The 21,004-nt window shown below is 54.7% G+C and overlaps 2 protein-coding genes across 13 annotated transcripts in view; both read left to right on the top strand.

The window, feature by feature from the left end:
- Window positions 1-9,885, top strand: part of PACS2 (phosphofurin acidic cluster sorting protein 2) — an 84,385-nt gene extending 74,500 nt beyond the window's left edge. For all 10 annotated transcript variants that reach the window (XM_063343016.1, XM_063343010.1, XM_063343009.1 and 7 more), the window contains 3 exons: window positions 1,331-1,557; window positions 3,463-3,576; window positions 4,538-9,885. In XM_063343016.1, the coding sequence (XP_063199086.1) occupies window positions 1,331-1,557; window positions 3,463-3,576; window positions 4,538-4,656 (460 nt within the window). In that variant the 3' untranslated portion in view covers window positions 4,657-9,885. The remainder of the gene's footprint in view (window positions 1-1,330; window positions 1,558-3,462; window positions 3,577-4,537) is intronic.
- A 4,841-nt stretch (window positions 9,886-14,726) lies between these two features.
- The window catches only part of MTA1 (metastasis associated 1), an 88,943-nt gene continuing 82,665 nt past the window's right edge, over window positions 14,727-21,004 (top strand). The window contains exon 1 of one of the 3 annotated variants that reach the window (XM_063343285.1): window positions 14,727-15,218. In XM_063343285.1, coding sequence (XP_063199355.1) covers window positions 15,191-15,218 — 28 coding nt within the window. In that variant the 5' untranslated portion in view covers window positions 14,727-15,190. The remainder of the gene's footprint in view (window positions 15,219-21,004) is intronic. The other 2 variants (XM_063343283.1, XM_063343284.1) reach the window with 2 other exon arrangements.

The following is a 21,004-nucleotide window of genomic DNA, read 5'->3' as shown; positions in this document are numbered from 1 at the left end:
TGCACCTCCAAAACCTCATCCTTAAAGGATCTCACTTCTGAAATTGCCCTGAAAATCCAAAACCTGGTTTTGGTGATCAAAGATGAACTCTGCTTTGTGGCCTGGCTTTCAGCTGAATAAATGGCAAAGAAAAGGAGATGATTTGTTGAGAGGCCCTTAGCTATCTTTGGTTTACCTTGAGAGTTTCTTGTTAGACAGGCAGTGTAGAGGGATGCATATTTCCTTCAAAATCACAGATTCCTCTTCCTTAACAATTGCCATTTCTCAAACAGGGGACACAGACTGGTAGATAAATAAAGTTATTTTTTTGCCTGGTACTTGCATATTATTCAACACTCTGACATTGTGTAGGAAGAAGTATAGGCTGTCAACCGGAGGTCTGCTGGATGATAAACCCTGCTCCACTTGGGGTTAGCTAGTGAGAAGCAGAGGCAGGCCAGGGGTGGAATTTCCCAGGCTGCTCGTCTTCCCTTTTCTGACTCCAGAAAGGCTGGCAGTGTGTTTTGGTGATGGATGTCTTTACCACACGATGCGCGGGAGTTTTCAACAGCAGATCATGTCCTGAAATCTGTTGTTTAGCAAACACCACAGGACTGGCAGAGAAATTCCCAGCACAGGAATTCCCCAGCCCGCAGCAGCAGGGCTTGTGGGGTGGATCGCCTAGTGCCAACTCCATTACAGGGACCTGGTGAGAGCAGAGATCCTGTGTGACCTGGTGGAGCATCTGGACAGGAAGGGGAGCAGCTGGTGGCAGAAAGAGCTCATGGACGTAGAAGTTAGAAGTAGTCAGGGAGGCCGGGAACTGAGCGCCTAATGCTCATGGACCCACCAGCTCTTTCTTCACCCCAGTTCACAGATGATTTTGTCAGTACTGCGCCCGGTCAGAGTCATTAATTCTTCGGAGCTCAGGAGGCAGCAGTAAGGTGCTTACAGCCCCTGTTCCCCACTCAACGAGTGGAAGTGATCTGGGCCGCTTCAGAGATTGCTGTTGCTGGCTGGGTCACTGAACTCGGCATCGCATTGGGAAACTGCCTGTCTCTTGCCTTTCCTGCTGCTCGTCCGTGTGGCTGTGCAGCAGGTCAGCTTGTCTCAGCTCATTGCAGTTCTCCGTTGCCAAGCCGATGCCACCATGTAACGTGACCCAGACTTCATCTCTGAGTGATGACTGGTGCTTTTGTGATTATCGAGTCTCACTATGAAATGTTGCTGCCTGATCTCCTAAAGAGCCAGGAGCTTGTCCTCTGACCATCTGGGCTAGAACGGCAACCACTCTGACAAAACACAGATGGGGGAACTCTTGTGGAAATTACCTTCTTCTCTTGTTTTCCAGCCAGAGCCTCGGTGCTGAGTTGATGGGCCTGCAGGTGGATTACTGGATTGCAGCTCCACCCGTGGACAGAAAGAGAGACCCGGAGAAGAAGGACCCCTCCACTACCAAAAACACACTGAAATGCACTTTCCGGTCCCTCCAGGTCAGCAGGTTACCTGCCAGCGGTGAGATTGCCACCACTCCAACCATGTCCATGACCGTTGTGACAAAAGAGAAGAACAAGAAAGGTAAGGTGGACACGTTTAGTGTTGCCAAAGGCCAAGAATGCAATGCTGCTCTCCCTGTTCTGCCGCTTCAGGGCTGCCTCACTTGTCAGTCCTGCATTACAGCACCTCAGTCATATTTTTATCCCCAAAATCCTAGTCTGTCTGTAGATAAGAAGTGACTGCATAAGGTGATAGAGTTTGAAAGGGTGGTTCTTCTTTGTGCTGTAAAAAGGGGATGCGTTCACAATTACAGCTGAAGAGATGTGATGGTATAGCCCAAAAGAACAAAGGTGGGGACAGAGCAAGGACATTTGTGGGTGGCTTTCCAGAATGCCATGAGGTACGCTGCTCTGGACAGCTTCCCTTTGTTCCTTGTGAGCCTGTTGGGGCTGGTGTGGGGTGTTGGATTAGGTAAGAGGCAGCTTGTGCCCCAACCATCAGAGTCAGGGCAGACCCTGCAGCCTATACAGCTCCGAGGACATGTGTGCATCCCATCATGTTGCAGCGTATGGCAGCAGCCCCAGCAGATGTTTTGCTGGATTTGACATGGTGTCTTCATGTTAAAATACCGTTGTCACAGCCGGACAAATGCACCAGCCAGACCTGCCAAGCCATTGCTAGGTGTGCGTGTACGTACAAGAGGTGGTGTCACTCAGAGCAGGGCTGCAGCAGTGTAAGCGCTTCTACAGGGGCTCTTAGGTTCTTGCACAGAGTGCTTTGTGGAACAAAAGGAGGGAGAAGAGAAATGCTCTCAGCCCAAAAGCCTCATGTTAACTTTTTTCTTGTTTAGTCTTCCGCTCTTAAGATTGTGGCTTTGAGTTTATTTTCTCCAAACAACCCCCAAAAAAAGGCATTTTAAATATTGGCAGTTGATTCTGTATTTGCTCCTTGGTAACGTGAAACATTAGAAACTGAGAACAGGCTCTGTGGAGAAGTATTTTCAAGGAACCAGGGAGGCATTTCTGCACTTAATTCAACTGCCAATAGCTGTCCTTCACAACATCTTCCTGTCCATGGGCCTGGGAGTCATTCCTGGTGGAAACGGGGGTTTGGAGGGCTCTGAGAGAAGGCCAGCAGAGCCTTCTGGACCTGTGGCCGCAGGACATGGGTCCATAATGCTACAGCCGGGTCACTACTGGGCCAGCATAGCTGTGGCACTGCTGGTACCAGAGCTCCCAGCCCTGAACACACCCTTTTTAAGTGGCATGCCTATGGGGGAAGCAATCCTGAGATGCTCAAAATATTCTTCACTGGGGCTGGCCCAGCCTGGAGCAGTGGTGTTCAACACCACCACCTTTTGTGTAGCCAGTCTGTACATCTTTGCTCATGCATTTGAGCAGTTCTCGGGCGACTGGACCCTTTTTAGCTCTCCTAATGCCTTCCCTCTCCACCAACTGCCCGTAGTTTGTAGTTCGTCCGGCTGTCTGGAGAGCTCATGTTGGGCTGCTGGTGGTGTGCAGCAAACCAGCCTGCAGCTGCATGGGGGGCTGGAGCGCGGTGGCTGCCCAGCACAGCCCTCTGCAGTATGTGGGACTTCCCCCTAGGTGGTGTGGCTGCCCGGCAGATCCCATCGGCTCAGCACAGGGCACGGGCTGGGGACAGCCACAGATGCAGCTGTTTTTTCCCTGGTGTCCCAGCAGAGCAGCAGGAGTTACCCTGAAGGTGCCCTTTGGGAGCTGGGTTATGAGCTGGGAACGCTTTACATTAGAGACGCTTTAGGGCTAAGATGTCCGTGTGTTCGGTGACGGTGCTGAGCGCCGACGTGGTCAAACTCCTGCCAAATAGGGATGATTTTAGGAGCTGAAATTAGAGTTGGAATTTTCAGACGTGAATGTTGAAATTCAAATGCAAAAACCCCAAACAAGTCTTGGTGCAGCTTCTGTGAGTGGCAGAGATTCACTGTGTGCCGGTTTGATTTTCTTCCAGTGATGTTTTTGCCCAAGAAAACAAAAGACAAGGAGGTTGAGTCAAAGAGCCAGTGTATTGAAGGCATCAGCAGGTTGATTTGCACAGCGAAACATCAGCAGAACATGCTGCGCGGTAAGTGCAGCGCTTGCATCCTGTCGGGCTCTGGAGCAAGGCTCAGCTGCCAGCCTTGTCCTCCAGGTAAAGGGCTGACCTGGTGTCCTGCCCCATGCCCTGGAGCCGGCGTAATGGGGGTGTTCCTGCGGAAAATGGCCCATTCCAGCATGTGGGAATGCTTTAATAGGTCTGGGATGCGGGAAAATCCTCCCTTACCTGTGCACTGAATGAGGACAAGGGCTTGGGCCAGGCTCCGCTCCCCTCCCTGTCGCTCTGTTTCCCTTGCACGTCTGGAAAGTGACGGCGGAGAGTGGTGAGAGGGTGGCTGCTCCTGCAGGCAGGACTGTGGCACAAAGGCATGCCACAGCAGGAGCTGTACATGCATCCTGCAGGCAGCCCTGAAGTGACTGTCAGCGGAGCTGTGCATCCAGTACCAAAAATATCCCTGTAGCCTGTTCAGTTGATAATCTCCACCACTGTTAAAAGCAGCGGGATCTGCTTGGGTCACCTCCTTAATCCCGGCCCGGTCCCTGTGAGACTGGTGAGCGTGAGGGGTGATCACAGAATGTGTGTCACCTCTTTAGGAGATGCGGATCTCCTGGTTAAGAGCGCCAGTGAGGAGAGACTGATGTCCATCTCTGTAAGAGTGCATTTGCCCAAGAAAGAAAATGGAGCGTGTTTAGGAAATTTGAGAAATTGGATCAGGTGACGCTGAAATCCGAAGTCTGGGGAGCTCCGGTGTCAGTGAGCGATGCTGGGACAACAATCTGAGCTGTTCTCCCTAAACTTGGCCTGCTCTTGAGCGTTTCTCCCTGGTACGTGTGGCTATTTACAGTGAGAGCGGCGGGTGGCCAGGCAGAGCAGCACGTACCCTGCCTCCCTCTGCCGACTGCAGGGAGGTTTCTAGCAAGGCTGTTTCAGGCCAGCCACTTCCACTCGGTATTTTCTAACTCTCTTCTCTTTTTACCCTCCCCTGCAGTCCTGATCGACGGGGTGGAGTGGAATGACGTCAAGTTCTTTCAGCTGGCAGCACAGTGGTCCTCTCATGTCAAGCACTTTCCCATCTGCATATTTGGACACTCCAAATCTAACTTCTAGCCGTGCTCGGCGGAGGGACCTTCTGTCCGTCCCGGGGACTGCACACCAGGAGCCAGGAATTGCGTGCCAACGCTGACTCGCGTCGCTCTGCCCTCTCCTGCAGAATTAATTACAGATGTGCTTGGATTACTCTTGAATTACATTTTTCTATTAACTCTTTAAGTTTACTACAAGGGAAGGAAACCCCTTTAAACAAAGGCAAAAAAAAAAACAAAAACAACCCCAGTCTTAAATATTAGATGTGCTGACAACGTGAAGTCGTGGGGGAGTTGGCAGGAGCAGGCAACCTGCCCAAGAACACCTACCACTTACAAGCAGATAGCTGAGTAACTGCACTGCTTATTAACCTGAGACCTCATTGGTGTGAGTGGGCCAGGGGAGCCGTGGATCAGCTTGGAACAGCTTTTGCGGAAGATCGTGCGCGTTCCGGTGCATTTGGCCCCCTCCCTCTGTATTTCTGGGGGGGTGGGGGGGGGGAAAGATGGCCAGTCTTTCTTCCTGCTGCCAAAGGACGAGAGATCAGCGAGTCTGGAGGGAGCTCAACTGTCCAGTTTGAAAAACAAACCACTTGCAGAGCTAGGGAGATCCGGAGAGGAGATCCCCCTTCAGAGCGTGGAGTCTGCCGCAGGGACGGGCAGGTGTTTGTGCTGAAGCGATGCCTGAGGGTTGGGCAGGAACAGGAATCAGAGAAACACTAGGTGTAAAGAAACTCCAGTGTCCCAGGTCTGTGACAATGACCAAACCGAGCCAGTCACGATGTCCCTGCAGCTGGCTGTGCTGCTGAGGGACACCGCATCAGTGGGGTCGCTGCTATTTACATACTCACACCGATTATTTACCTGTCAATAAAACCTCGTCCAGCCTCTAAAGGGAAAGGATTTTTTTTAATAGCTGCAGATTTTTTTTAATGCTTTCTAAAAAAAAAAAAATAAAATAAAATAAAAACAAAAAATAAGAGGGAAAAAAAAAATTAAGTTGCCAAAAAAACAAACCCAGGAAGCTGAGCCGTTGTCTGTGAAGCGATACATCACTGTAGTGGCTGGTGCGGGAGCCAGCCGGGAGCTCTGCACGTCCAGCTGCCTTCCCGTCCATCTGTCGAAGCGCACACGTGCGGTAGCGTGGGCTGCTTTATCTGCTGCCTTTGTCCTGCCCTGACCGCCCCGCAGCCTGCTGCTGTCTCCCTGCTGCACCTCCCCGGCCTGGGTGCCCACCGCCTGGCCCCAGGGACACTGCTGGAGCGCGTTTTTGCCATTTGAACCACCCAGGACCTCTCCTGTAGGGACCCGAGGGACTGTGACAAAACCGAAGGGTGCTGGGGGCGGGCAGCCTCCCCCCAGGCTGCTTTGTCCTTACCTTCTGCTTTCTGAGTACTTCTCCCCTCAGGCATTTCTCTGTGGATCACATCCCTTCCCCAGCAGGACATGCGTTGACCCTGGCACGGCATTGCCCGTGTGTTGAGGATTTGCAAGGGGGTTCGGTCCCAAGGCACGGCAGAAGCTATAGCTGGGATCAGAGAGGATGAAGCCACCAAGTTCTCCGTCCCCCTCAGGCAGCAAGATGACCTGGGAGATGGAGGAGTGAGATTTTTTTAGGTGTCTCGCACTGTTGGCTTAGCTCCGGCTGCACTTGTGTACACCTTGCTGCTGCCAGGGTGTGACAAGCCGCAGGCAGCAGCTCCAGGTGCTGCACATGTGGCCTTTTGCTCTCCAGGCTTCCTGAGGCGTGCCTGGGAGGGACTCGAAGCGGGTGGTGGCTGGGGTTTGGGGAGCAGAGTGTGCTTGCTGTGTGGAAGAGCCAACGTCTCTGGCATTTCACGGTAAGGGACTGAAGTTTTTGATGGGGTCCTTTTGGGTCCCATCCTTGTGGGCAGGCCAGGCGCTGCGAGCATTTCCAGAAGGTGCTTTCTGAGGGCAGTGATGCTTTTCAACCTTTACCAGCAGCTGCAGGTCAAGTTTATTATTTTTTTTTCTTTTTTTTGTTGGTCTGATCCCTTACCCTTGGGTTTTTAAAGGCTTGGGGAACCTGTTTTGCCCTGCTTGCCAGGTCCTGCTCTGCGTGGGGACCTCCTGGTTTGTTTTGGGCAGGGCAGTGGTGGCATGTCCTGCTGTTAGGCTTTTTTCTGCTGAAGGGGAGCGCGGGGTTATTGGGTGAGAGCGCGGTCCCTGCTGGTGCCTGTCACAGCTCACGGCAAGGGCTGCTTCACCGACACTGATTTCACGAAACCCTTTCCCAGCACAAGTGCAACCTACTTGGCCAGGGACTGGGTATTCCCTTCACGCCATACTGGGGAGGAGGACGCGGTCACACTGCCTGGTGGCACGCTGCTGGGCAGGCCGTATTGTCTAGTTGCAATACTCCGTTCCTCCCCGCCCGCAGCTCTGCCTGCCCTCCGCTAGCTCTCGGCTGTGGCAGAAGCTTGGCTCTAGTTTGAACGTCGTCGTGTCCATCGCTCTGTGCGTTTTTGGTTGACCTGAGCGGATGCTCCGGGACTGTGTAGCATTGCCTAGCAGCAGTAGCGTGGGAGATGGTGTATAAGCACATCGTTTCTTTTTCCTTATTGAGGCTGTTATATCACAAAAAACCCACAAAAAAAACCCCTAATCTTTGCAAAGGAAAGCTCTTGGTGCTGGAGCGTGTCAGTGCTGCAGAGGTGGGGTGGACTGACCTGACCGACTGCAATAACTTTGTTTACTGGGGGTGGGAAGGGGTGGGGTGGGGGGAACCATCACTGTGCTCCTCTTTGTATTTCAACCTACTGTAAAGAAACAAATGGTAGCTGGGACGGGATTTCCAGGGTCCTGCCTATCAAACATGTGTTGCCCTGCTCTACTCTGTGTGTGTGTGTGTGTGTGTACGTGAGAGAGAGAAACACTTCTGCTCGTTGCATTTCCTGTTGGTTTGTGTTTGGTTCTAACTTTATTACGAGTGAATTCACCGGGAAACACTCTGTACGCCTGAGACCCGAGGGCTTGTGTCTCCGCAGGGTTTCTCCCCCGGGGAAAGCTGCCGCTGCTCTGAAATGCCTCTCTTGTGCAAGGAAGCGTGCCGGTTTCTCAGCCTCGTCCTCCCCGTGTCCGTCAGCGCCCAGGGGGGTGGCTGTGGTGTTTCCATGCCTTGGAGGCAAGTTTGCTGGTGCTGCTCTGGTCAGGGTGTTGTGTCTCTGTTCGTTTCTCTTGGGTCGCGTGGAACAACTTTGTGCAGCTGTTTCTGTCCCTGCCTGGAGGACAAACAGGTTTCTGTCTCCGAGGTGAATGAGTGTCAAAGTGTGCAGGTGGCTCAGGCCATTTCGGGAAGGAGGTTTGTGCCTGGCGACTCGTACGAGTGGCTGATCTCAGGTCTCCCAACCTCCCCAACAGCCTCCTGTGGGGCCAGGGAGAGCCGCCGGCACCGGGATGGGTCCGTGCCCGCAGAGCTGCACCAGCCTGGTGGGGTTAGGTGGTTGCGTGCAACTTGGTGAATACAAAAGGATGGCTTAGAGCAGGGACAGCGTTGCTCCATCTTCAGCTCTGGAGGGTTTTGGTGAAGAAGGTGCAACTCAAAAGGAGAAACACAGTGGCATTATCTCACCCGCCTGCGTTAGATGGGGCTTACTGTGGAGCCATGTGGTCTGACAGCAAAGGCAGGGGCTGGAGCGGGCAGCATCTGAGCTGATCTCTGGCCGGGAGGTGCTTTGAAGTTGGTGTCCCCTGCTCTCCCTGTCCCTTTGCGTCCCACAGCTTGCCCCTCCTCCCCTGGCTGTGGCTTCTCAAAGTGGCCGGTGTCGTTTCCAGCTGCTCTGGGGCCTGGGTCAGAGGTGAGGTCTCCGGCATGGCCGCTGCACCGGGCTGCGCAGCACTGACCTAGTTTAACAGCGCTGGCGAGCAGATGAAAGATGGAAGGTTTCTGTGGTGTCGTGTTGCACCTTGAGAGCTTCCTGGTCCTCTGGGTTGAGTTTCCCAGAGACAAAGGCTCGGCCTCAGCCCTGCCAGTGTTCCATCAGCCGCTGGCTCTCCTGCGGTGCCGGTGACTTCCCGGGTATCTTGGGCGACTGTTTGAGCTCAGCACTGCAGTTCCCATCCAGTTCAGTCGTTACTGGTTACATCTCAGCGATGATCAGCTGCAGAGAGCTCCTTAATTACACATGAGTTTGGGGAGAGCCACTGCCTCCTTGGTTGTGTTTTGCCGCTTTAATTAGCGTGTGCTTGTGGCTTTATCCTGCAGAGAGGGCAGGGGTAGGTGGCTGGGAGGTTTCTGGGGCTGGAGGAGATGTGTCTGTTTGCTTTCCATCATCAAACTCAGCCAAGAACCACGCTGTCCCGCGCTGAACCTGCCATGGTAGCAGAGGCCCCGTCCTGTTTCTCCCAGCGTGCGCTGGCGGGAGCACTGGAGAGCCGGGAGAAGTTTAAGAAGATGATCCTGGCGAGAGGCAGCAGAGCCGGTGGCTGCCTCCTGCTGCTTATTGTGCCGAAGGATCGGGAAGGCTGGGATTAGGGCAGTCCTGCCGTGCAGCAGTAAAGGGATGGGAGCCCTGGAGCTTTCTTGACGCTAAGGTTGGGTGCGGTGCCTCTGTCCCCTTCGTTCAGGGGGTCTCAGTCTTGGCGGGTAGCTGTGTGGTGGCATTTCAGTGTGACACTCCCTCTGGGCTTTTCTGGCAGGGAGAAGGCCAGAAATGAGCAGCAGCAGCATCTCCCGGAGGTTTCCTCTTCAGCGGGGTTCTCATGGGAGGTGCTCCTGGCAGGGCCGGCTCCTGCGGGGTCACTTGGCTGCTTTGGGACAGCCTGGGGGAGGAAGGGGATGTGTCAGCTTGGAAAGCAGCAGGTCGCTGGTTTCCTTAAGGAAGAGCCACCCATATGGGGGCCACATCCAGTCAGCTGCTGCTTTGCACCTTGGCCGGAGCGTTGCCTGCCCGCTTGCCTACGTGCCGTGGCCGCGGGGAAGCACCTTGCGAGCGTGGGTACCGCGTGTGCCAGGGCTGCGTGCCACCAGCCTTGTCCCGACCGCGGTGTACGAGGGGACTTTACCACTTTGTAGATTCCTGAGTTGTCCCATCTGTTTCGTTGTTGTATTGTTTGGGTTCTAGGTTGGTTTTTGTTTGTGTTTTGTTTTGTTCTTTATTTTTAAATGAAGACAGATTAAATGTAAATAGCGTTTTTTTTTCGGTTTTTTTTTTTTTTTGGAACAAACTGCAACGTGCTCAACCTCGTCAACTATTTTATGGTACTAATGCAACACTAATAAAACTGGACATGAAAGCACACACCCGTCCCTCGAGTAGTCTCTCAGCAGGGGCTGCTCTGGCACGGCTGGGGCACTTGTCTCCAGTAGGAGCGAGCTGCGTGGCTTTCCAGTGGGGGGGGGGCGGGGGATCTCTTGAGTTCTGTATCTGGCTGCACTTCCAGAGCAGAGCTGGTGGATCTGCACCGTCCTCCCCGGCACCGAGCCCTCCTGTGGCTTTTGGAGCCCTGATGCCTCCTCTCCCAGAGGGACCCGCTCACCTCCTGCAGCTTTCCTGGATCCGACAGCCCCCTCTAGCACCCGGTCCTCACTCCCTCGCAGCGAGCAGGGAACCAGACTGGTGCCCCTTTCTGGGCTGGGGGCTGCGTTTGATGGCCGCAGTGGTGTTCGGGTACCGAGGGGGGGTCTCGGTGGGGGAAGGCTGAGGCTGCAGTAGCCTGAAGCTGTGTGTGCTCCTGGGAGAGGGACCGGGACAAGAGGTGACAAGAATCTGGGCTTGGTGCTGGGGAGCGGAAAGGCAGAGAGAAGACGGAAAGACAAGAGCCAAGCAGCCATTTTGAGGCAGAAAGGTGAAGAAATTTTGGGAAATGGGCCCTGTGGTCCCCGGGATATGGCACATTGGGGAGGCAGCAGTGGGAACGCGGAGCCAGAGCAGCCCGCATCCCTGTGCTTCCCCTGGCTGAGGGTGGGGGCAGGAGGGGTGGATCAAGGAGCTGGGGGTGCAGCGAGCTCCTCGCAGCAGACCGGGCTGCTCTCAAAGAACACAGGTCTTGGATGTTGCGGCTCCTCCTCTTGGCCTGGCTGGGCTTGTGGGTGCGTTTATGGCCTGAGCCCTTTGCTGGAGGAGGGGACACAAATCCCATACAGGTGGCACTGAGCGAGGCTCGGATAACTCCAGGCAGGAGGAAGGTATGTAGCTCTGGAGGGGACATTTGGGACTTTTGAGTGCAGAGACAGCACCACAAGCCACGGAGAGGGCCTGGCTGCTGGTGAGACGGTGGGGGGAGCACCGTGGGGAGACAAGTGGGTCAAGGCTATGGTTTTTGCCCGTGTATTTTTTGCCCAGGTTCAGCTGTAAACCTGCACTGAGAGCCCAGCTACGTGGAAGAGGCGCAGCCCGAGCTTCACCTTTTAGAGCCCATGGAGGACCTCGTCTCGGCACGGGAAGGAGGGTGCAAACAGAGGGGACCGGGGTGGTGGGAAGGCTCGGGAGCTGGCAGGCGGAGCAGAGTGCTCCCCACGTCACCAGGGGAGCATGCATGAGCCCTCCACGCCAAGCCGAAAGTCCTGGCGGGGCCACAGGCACACTCCCCTGCCTTCTGGAAGGGAGGAGAAGGAAAACAGAGCTGGGTGGAGCAAGGATGGGTCAGGGCTGGCGCGTATCGGGTCAGACACAATGGACCTGAAGAGCCTCCCTCACCCACGCCTGCTGGGACAAGCCCATTTCTGCCAGCCAAGCTCGGACTGGGCTCTCAAAGCGCCGGCGTCTTCCTTCTTGCAGGTCTTGACTCTCCTCAGCAGAGGCGCGCCCTCACTGCCACGCCAGAGGCGTCAAATGCAAGCCGGGATGCACCAAAAAGCCTTCTGGAAGGACTGGGTTCGCCACGCTGGGAGTCGGGGGCACCCGTGGGAGCGGGGCCTTGGTGGTAGGAGACGGGGTGTTGTGAGAGCCCCCTCCGTCGCCGGCTCCCCTCCCTCCCGTTGCACAACGCCCCGGCAGCGACCGCAGCTATTGCTTAACCTGGAAGAGGAACAGCAGGGAGGTTTCCGACGGGGTTTTGTTACTATCGTTTTAAAAAACAATTTAGCATCTGGAAAGAGCCGGCAGCGCCACGTGACCGGCCGCTTCTTCGTGTGCGACTACCGAGTGCCCCACGATGCGATTTGTAAATATTTATTCTGGGTGATTTTTCCGTGTCCTACTGAATTATTTTCTGCTCTGCCAGAGCGGTCACAGAAGCAGCCAGGGGAGAGCCAGCCCCTCCGCCCCCCACGGTGTCCCCATGGCTGTGCTGGCACACGCTCCCCCCGGCCAGCTCTAAAAGGGGGAAATATCCCCTCCAGCTGGGGGCGGGGGGCACCACCATGATATTTCCCCCTTTTCCCAACTTTTTTGGCTGGTCAATTTTCACCCCCTGCCGTGCTGTCCTCGCTCAGCCGTGCTCCTTGCGCGCCTCGGAACCGCGAAAGCAGAGCCCTGTGCCCTGCTGGGGTCCCAGGACTGCCAGAGATTTGGGTGTTGGGTTTTTTTCCTAACGCAATCAAAGCGAATCTTTTTTAACAAAAGCCCCGTCCTTTTCCAAATAGGTGTGTTTTGGCAGATGTCAAGGTTTTGGGTGGTCTCGCGTAGCTGTTTCAGGGCTTTATGAGAAGCGGGGCGGAGGGCGCAGGCAGCGGCTGTGCCCAGCCCTGGTGCGGGGTATGACCATCTGGGCCATCAACCACTTCACTCCAGCCAAGAGTTTCGTGACAGGTATTTTTCAGCTGTCGTGACCTGCCTGACTGTGAGGAGGGTCTTGGGCCGACACCTTGGGCTCAGGCAACTTGGGGTGATTCTCCAGCTCTGCGCTGAAGCCAAGGAGCGAGTGTAGGTGTCCTGCCATGCTGGAGAGGCCAGTGGTGACACGGGTCCGCCTGTGTTGACCATCAGAGGTGCAGCACTTCGTTGGGGTTCACCATCTGGCCTTGGCCAAGTGCGTGGAGAAGTCCTCACAGGGGATGGCTGGTCACCCGCTCTGCTGTGCTTTCTCAGCCCTCGCTGGGGACCTGCTGTAAAGGTGTTGGGTGCCAAAGACTGACGGTTTCTTGGGGCATTTTTTGGCGTCAGCCTGTCAGTTCCCGTAGGAGAGGAAATGGCAATAACATGCAAGTTTTGCAGAGCGATCTGGAGCCAGCGACTGTTCAACAACCACGTAACCACCGCAGGGTTGCTGAGGAGACACTTGGAGAGGAGCAGCACATGGGTGAAGAAGGGACGGTGACACCCCCAGGTCAGCAGGCAAGAGGAAGCTGAAGCGATCATCTACGTTTCACCGTTTGGACTGACACCTGTGGAGGGGGGAAAGCCCCAGCATGGCAGTGTCTCGGGGACAGGCAGCGCCTTGCCATCGCAGGGACCTGAGGGAGACGGTGTAGGAGGGGTAGGAGCATGTGAGCGGGAGGTGTGCATAGGGCACAGGACTCCCACGTGGGTGTGAAGGGATGGAGGGGTGTACATGGGGACCGGGCAGCATACGGATGGAGGTACAGGCATGAGGGGGCTGTCGCATGGTGCGAGCAGGCTGCGGGGGTGTGTGAGGACAGGAAGCGTGGGGGCTGTCTGCAAGAACAGGCACTGTCTGTGAATACAGGCGGCATGTGGGTGTATGAGAAGGCCTGGTGTGTGTGAGGAGGGCTGTGAGTACAGGTGGATGGGTGTGAGTGTGAGGAGTGCTGTGAGTACAGGCAGACGTGTGTGTGTGTGAGAGGAGGGCTGTGTGTGAGTACAGGTGGATGTGTGTGTGTGAGGAGGGCTGTGAGTACAGCAGATGTGCGCGTGTGCGTAGAGGTGTATGCATGAGGAGGGCTGTGAGTATTCCCAGTGTGTGTGGAAGGAGGGCTGTGAGCACAGGCACATGTGCATGTGAGGAGGGCTCTGTGCGTGTGTGAGGCTGTACATGAGGACAGGCCATCTGTGTCTGTGTGTGCGTGAAGAGGGCTGTCCATGCCAGGAGAGCGGGGGCTGTGAGGAGGGCTGAGCCTGTGTGGCGACATGTGAGCTGTGCCAGGAGGGCTGTGTGAGGACAGGGGGTGCGTGGGTGTTTGGGTGTGAGGACAGGAAGTGTGGGGGCTGCCTGCAAGAACAGGCGCTGCCTGTATGTGGAGGCTGTGTGTGAATACAGGCGGCATGTGTGTATGAGAAGGCCTGGTGTGTGTGAGGAGGGCTGTGACTACAGGCAGACATGGGTGTGTGTGTGTACAGGTGTATACGTGAGGAGGGCTGTGAGTATACACTGTGTGTGTGTGAGGAGGACTGTGAGTACAGGCGGATGTGTGTGAGTACAGGCAGACGGCTGTGTGTGAGTACAGGGGGGTGTGTGAGGTGGGCTGTGAGTACAGGCAGATGTGTGTGTGTGTGTACAGGTGTATGCACAAGGAGTGCTGTGAGTATTCCCAGCGTGTGTGGAAGGAGGGCTGTGAGCACAGGCACAAGTACATGTGAGGAGGGCTGTGCACAAGCACAGGTGGTGTTTGAGCGTGTGTGTGTTGGGCTGTACACAAGGACAGGCTGTGTGTGTGTGTGTGTGAGAGGAGGGCCATCCATGCCAGGAGGGCTGTGTGAGGACAGGTGGTGTGTGCGTGTGTGTGAGGACAGGAAGCATGGCTGTCTGCAAGAACAGGTGCTGCCTGTATGTGGAGGCTGTATGTGAACACAGCCGGCGTGTGGGTGTATGAGGCAGCCTGGTGTGTGTGAGGAGGGCTGTGGGTACAGGTGGACACGTGTGTGTGTGTGAGGAGGGCTGTGTGTGAGTACAGGGGTGTGTGTGGAAGGCCAGGAGTACAGGCAGACACCTGGGTGTGTGAGGAGGGTTGTGAGTACAGGCGGATCTCTGTGTGTGTGTGAGGAGGTCTGTGTGTGTACAGGCGTGTGCGTGAGGAGGGCTGTGCGTATACCCAGTGTGCGTGTGGAAGGAGGGCTGTGAGTACAGGCGGACGCGTGTGTGCGAGGAGGGCTGTGTGGAAGCACAGGTGGCGGTCGGGCTGTACGTGAGGACAGGCCGTCCGTGTGTGTGTGTATGTGTGCGTGAGGAGGGCCGTGAGGAGGGCTGAGCCTGTGTGGCGACGGACGAGCTGTGCCAGGAGGGCTGTGTGAGGACAGGCGGTGTGTGTGGGGGGTGTGTGTGTGTGAGAGGACAGGCGCTGTGCGGGTGTGAGGACAGGCCGTGTGTGTGTGTGTGAGGAGCGGGGCGAGGCGCTGCCCGCCGCCAGGCCCGTTCCCCTCCCGCCGGGCGCAGGCCGCCGAGCGCCGCCCTCACACGCTGCGGGCTGGGCGGCGGGGCCGGCTCCTTCCCCCTCCCTCCCCGCCGCTGCCGCCGGGCCCCTCTCCGCCCGGGCCCGCCGCCCCCGGCCCGCCGCCGCCCCGCCCTCCGCCTCTCTCCCTCCTTCCCTCCCTCTCTCCTTCCCTCCCTGTCGGTCGGGCGGGCGCCAGCCGGCGCGGCCCCTTTAATTCCCCCGCTCCCCTCCCCCGCCCGGTCGCTCCAGCCTCCATTTTCCAGCGGATCCGGCACCTGGAGGCGGCGGCGGGAGCGGCCCGCGCCCCGCACCCGGCCCCGTCCCGGGCATGGCTGCCAACATGTACCGGGTCGGAGGTAAGAGCCCCCACGGCCCCGCCGCGGCCCGGCCCGGGCCGGCCCCGCCGCGCCTCCCTCCCCTCACTGCCTCCCGCGTGTGAGCGGCGCCTCGGGGGCCCGGCGGGCCGCGGCGGCGGGGCAGGCCCGGGGCGGGGCGGCGGCCCAGCGGGGCGGCGGGAGGCCGGGGCGGGCGAGGGGTCGGGGTTCAAGCAGCGCTTGGGGCGGGCGAGGGTCCGGGGGGGCAGCCCGGGAGGGGAGGCTGGCGGGGCGCCGGGCCTGTGAGGAGGGGGGTGCTCCGGAGGGGCAACCGGAGGCCGGGGCGGGAGCGGGGCAGGGGCCTGGTGAGCTGCGGGGTGAGGGGGAGGCCTGGCGTGGGGTTAAACGGGGTGAAGGGCTGCTGTGAGGGAGCCCTTGAGGGGGCTGCGGGGCCGGACGGGGCGGTGGGATACGGGGGATGTGGGGAGGGCTTAGGTGAGCGGAGGACGGCCTGGTGTGGGGCCATATGGGGCTGGAGGGAGGTGGGGGATGTGAGGTGCGGGGCTGGGGGTGCTCGGGGGGCTCGGTCAGGGCCGGGGCACGGGCAGCGTGAGGTGGGTTAGTGGGGCTGGGAAAGTGGGAGCGGAGAGGCCGCGGGGAAGCGCGGTCGGGATGGGGCCCGGGGTGGAGGGAAGGGTGAGTGGCTGCTGGGACGGGGGTCATGCGAGGTGGTCGGGGTGGGGACCAAGGAGGAGTTGCTGAGATAAAAAAGGAGCACAAAGATAGGCAGAGGCCGCTGGTAGAGCGGGGGACTGGTGGCGAGGCACGTCCTGCAGATCTTGGCCTCCCTTTCCACCCTTGCTGTTTTGTTGTATGGCTTCCCATTAGTCTTCTATTGAGGGTTGCGCTCCTGTCTGATTGTCCTTTGTTTTGACTCACGTGAAGAGAAAGGAGAGGCAACAGGGTTTGGGATTGCGTTTTATGGAATATAAACCGAGGGTGGTCTGGCATGGATTTGTGCTCGGCCATTTTCCTTCATAAAAGCTGTTCTGTGGAGCTTCCTTCTCCCCAGGACTATAGGATGTGCAGGAAGATATTTTTGCGGGGTTCCCTCCTTTTCAAAATACCCCATTTCTTGTGGAGTTCTGTAAAACCGGCGTAAAGTAAACACGGGAAAAAATACAGCGAAGGTGGCTAAGCCATCCTGTCTGGCTGCTCTCCATCAACAGCTACTTTCTGTTCTTTCCGCTTTTCTGGCCTACCCTTACTTTGTGCTCTGAAAAAATGCCACTTCTTTTGTCACGTTAATACTTTTTTTTCCTGCTTGCACTTGGTTTCACAGAGGGATAAACTGTGCGGTTCTTGGCTGTCCCAGCTTTGTTTCTTGGGTTGCTACAAGCTGATAGGGTGCATGTTGCATTATGTCGGTTTGGAGATGCTGAGAGCAGAAAGATGAGGGGCAAGATGAGTTGTGGAAATTTACAGCTCGGTTCCTGGTGTGAGTTACGAAGGGAATTGTTTCCTGGAAATTATTGTTTGGTATTTATTGTTATAGGCTCCAGTCTTGTGTGGAATGTCGTCTCTAGTATCTCGTATGACAAAATCTGTGCTGCACACCCCACGGGTGGTGGGAAGGAACTGCTGGAGATCTCTAGGCCAACCTCCTGCTAGAAGCTGTCCTGTTGGAGCAGGGAACTCAGGGTTGTGTCCAGCCTGTTTTTGAGTATCTTTAAGGATGGCGATGCAACCCTTTAGGCCCCATGCAGTGTTTGACCACACTTACAGTAAATATTTGTTTCTATGTGCTTGGTTGGATTTTATCATGTTCCAGCTGATGTCCCTTGTCGTTCGTCCTATCCTTGCACATCTCTGAGAAGAGCCTGTCCCCATCTGCTCTACACCCCCTGCTCAGTTGTTGTCGACAGCAGTAATATCTCCCCTGACTGAGCCTTCTCCTTCCTGGGCTGACCCAACCTGCCTCTCTCAGTCTTCCTTTGCACGTCCCATGCTCCAGCACCTTGGTATGTCACCACCCTTGAGCTGGGGAGCCCAAGTTGGACCCACGTCTCACAAGTGCTTAGCAGAGGAGCAGGATCCGTCCCCTCGCCCTGCTGGCTGCACCCCTGCTCACACGGCAATGGTGGCTGCCTTTGCTGCAAGGGTGCGCTGCTGGCTCCTGAGCAATTTGTTGTTTTACCAGGTGCCTTCCTGCAGAGATGCTGTGCCAACAGCCTGGACCACTGCAAGGAGTTATCCCACACCAGATGTAGGGCTTTGCTCTAGCCGTAGTTGAACTTCCTGAGGTTCTTGTCAACCCATTTTCCAGCTTGTTGAAAGTCCCTCTCAATAGCAGCCCTGCCCTCCAGCATGTGGTACACTTTTCCCAAATTCTAGAGCATGTACTCTAGTCACTATCCAGGTCATTAAAAATCTTCTAAGCAGGGCTGGCCCCAGTGTTGGTCCTCGAGGGATGCCATTAGTAACCAGCAGCTGGATGAAGGTTGTAACTGCTGATCACAATCCTTTCAGCCTGGCGTTCCAGCTAGATTTCTCCCACCTTTATTGTCCGGTTACCCAGGCCACACCTCAGCACTTTGGTTCGAAGGATGCCATGGGAGACTAGCATAACCTTTGACATGAAGTCAAGGTATGTAACACCTCCTGCTCTTCCCTCAGCCACAGAGACAGTCTTTTCATCCCAGAGGGAAGTCAGGTTAGTCAGGCATGATTTGCCTTTGATATATCCATTTCGACTGGTCTTGGTCACCTTGTTGTCTTTCCTGTAGTTGGAAACGGTGTTCAGGATTTGCTCCATAACCTTTCCAGGCAGAGGGCAAGGCAGTTGGCTGATAGCCAAGGTTACGGTGCTCCCTTATTGTACATACGGATGCAGTCTTGATTTGACATAGTACCAAGATCAACATATGGATGGATGCAGCTGTTTCTGTGTTGAGCACTCTGTTCAGCCTGAGCCGGAGGAGTTTGTATTATTGAATTGTTTCTGACCTCTGGCGCTGGTATCTCCCATTAATGGCTTTGTGCGCTGAAGTTGAGTGTGAACTTCAGGGCAGGATTAAATCCTGAATGGGATTTGTGCATAGTCATTTCATATACTTCCCACTGGAAGACAAACATTCAGCAGATAATCTGTTATTATTCTTGTGGCTCCCGAATTGTGTTGTATGAACTCCAGACCTAACAGCTACCAAAAGCAGCTTGTTCGCTATAGATATGTAGCGCTCCTAGAAGTATACATTGACTCAGAAAGGGTGGTGATCACTTTTGGCCTAATCATGAAACACCATGAATTTTTGGTTTCAGAAAACCAGTAGGTGGACTGCACTTCTCTGATCAAGACTCATTTTTAAATGCATGGTTGACAGCGCTTTCAGAGGACATGAAGCGTCTTGCTCTCTTTTAATGTTGACGTACAGTAGTTCCTTTATAGAGGCGCTGAGGAGCCTGTGCTATGGGGGCCGATAGTGGCATGCAGGTCTTCTCCTCGGTGTTGTGTCACACAGTGAGCGTGCTGAGGGGGCCAGAAGCTGCCGCTTGAATGGTTGTAAGACTCTGGGGGTAAGTTGACTGGTGGTTTTGAATTGCTTAGAAAAAGCAACTGGTTTTCCTGCTTTCTGCCAAGTTTCTACTGGAGGGCGGTTGGTTGCCAATACAAATGGGACCCTCAGAAGCTAGCACAGTTCTCAGGGGATGTGAAAATTTTTAAATGTGTCGGGAAGATGCCAAGGTATCAGATTCCAAAATGAAATATGGGATCTCGCTCGCTGTCCAGAAGGAAATCCTGGAATCGCCTGCCTCCAGTGAAGTGAATATTTTCTTAACAGCTGCCGTACAGCCATGAAATAAGTGGCAGCACAATGAGAGTGGGCAGCTTTTGCTTGGAAGGAGTCATGGTGGGCTGGCCTGCTGCTTCATGGAGCGGACAGGCAGTCTGCACAATCACAGACCGTATGGGAATGTTGGATAAACACCAGATCTGAGAAGCTTGGGACCTCTGAGCTGGAATTTGGGGCCTCTGATGAAAAAATGCATGTGGGAGAGAGATGTTCATTGTTCTAGCCAGTGCCAGGCTCCGCTTTCAGGAGCGTGCTGTGTCAGCTGCTTGGAAGAGAACAGGTCATCTTGGTATCAAGAGACTTTCCAACAGCTATTCTGTCTCCACCTTCTACGGGAGAGTTTAATTGTAGTACGACAAGTATTTCTTTAGTGGTGGTAATTGATTGAGCCCCACTGCAGTTTTATGCCCCTGTAGTATTCCCTGGATGCAGTGAACGATGATTTTTTTGCATTTCCATCTTGCACTGATTTAAGGAACTTAAATTTTCCACCTTCCCTCCTCCTCACTCTTTGTTTTTTCCTGGATTATTTTTAATCTTCATCAGCTACCCGATCTGGTTCACCGTGGGACTGTGTGAACAGCTGAATGGGCTCAGTGGGAGGGCTGGGAACAAGGGGATGGGGAAAGAAAGGAGAGGAAGGATGGAGGAAGAAGTACTGAAGCCAACACTTTTGCTGAGACAAATGTCAGTTTATGCTTTTAGATGAAAAGCCTTTTATATGTTCCTGACTTGGAAGAGTTACCCTCTTGTTTGGGAGTGAGCTAGGCTACAAAATTGTCATCGTTTTCGAGTCTATGGTACATTTAACATGTGTTCTAATGGCATTGGAAGGTATGATCACAGGTCACTCAAGCACATATGTGCTAGCCGCATCTAATGTGTTTAAAGTAAGGGAAATTTTGACCCCACAGCACCTGGCATGGGCGCCTAAGATTCCCAGCAGCTTTATTCCAATGTGCTGGAGGCTGAAGCTCCACAACTTAGTTGGTGGTGTTAACTCCTGCTCTCTGGATTAGACCTGGTATTGGTGTGCCTGTCTGTGCTGCAGTCATACTTCTCATTTCAGCATAGCCACCCCCAAAGTTTTTAAGAATGGCAGCATGACATCATCTCTGTTATTATAGGGTGTTATTAATGCATGGCTGGGGACCACGGTTTGACCTGCCCCAATCCCATTACATACCCCTGTTTGGAATCCAGACTCTCCTGGCGGTGTACGACTCCCGACATCCGTACTGCTGCCAGAGAGCTGCGAACAGATGGGTGCATTGGCCCTCTTGACATCATAATGATGTCAATAATCATTTTCTGTGCTTTTCCCGGTAAAGATCCAAGGTACAGAGCTATTAAGGAAGCTTGCACAGAAACATGTCATTGAGTCCAGATCTGGACTGTGTAATTCAGATAATTTTACTGCAGGGGCATGTGTAAACCCTCTCCTGTCCCCTTGCTTTGTTATCAGTGTGTATATATTTTGGGTTGCAAGAGGGTTTAGCATGTTTTTTTTTGGTTTGGGATTTGGTTTGTTTGGGTTTTTTTTTATTAACTTTTAGCTGAAGTGGAGTGTTTGAAAGTAACTTGAGCTGACAGTGGGTTTAGTGGAGAGAGGGGTGTTTTTAAATAACCAGTAAAGATAATAAAAATGAGTTTATTCTTGCAACTTACTAATACGTTTCTGCGGTCTTTGTCCCTAATAAATGTAGGACAGCTACTAGCTTATCATGTTTCGGCAACAGCCAGGCAGTGCGTTTCTTCCTCTTTTCCTCTCATTGTTTCTAGTTATACAAATTTATCTTCTTGTGTTTTACAGTTTTCCTTTCCTTCCCTCACTCCCCCATATCAGACTGCTTCAGTGTTCATTAGCCTTTAACTGGGAAACGTTGCACGGTGGGGAGTGTGTTGTCAGCCAGTTTAGGTGTGTTTGGGGCTAGACATGTAACAATTGTGTCAATGCGCTCTCCGCGGATTTCT

Source organism: Chroicocephalus ridibundus, chromosome 8 (assembly GCF_963924245.1).
Source record: "Chroicocephalus ridibundus chromosome 8, bChrRid1.1, whole genome shotgun sequence".
Lineage (NCBI taxonomy): Eukaryota > Metazoa > Chordata > Aves > Charadriiformes > Laridae > Chroicocephalus > Chroicocephalus ridibundus.
The sequence above is the reverse complement of the archived record's forward strand: the minus strand, read 5'-3'. Positions and strand labels throughout refer to the sequence as shown.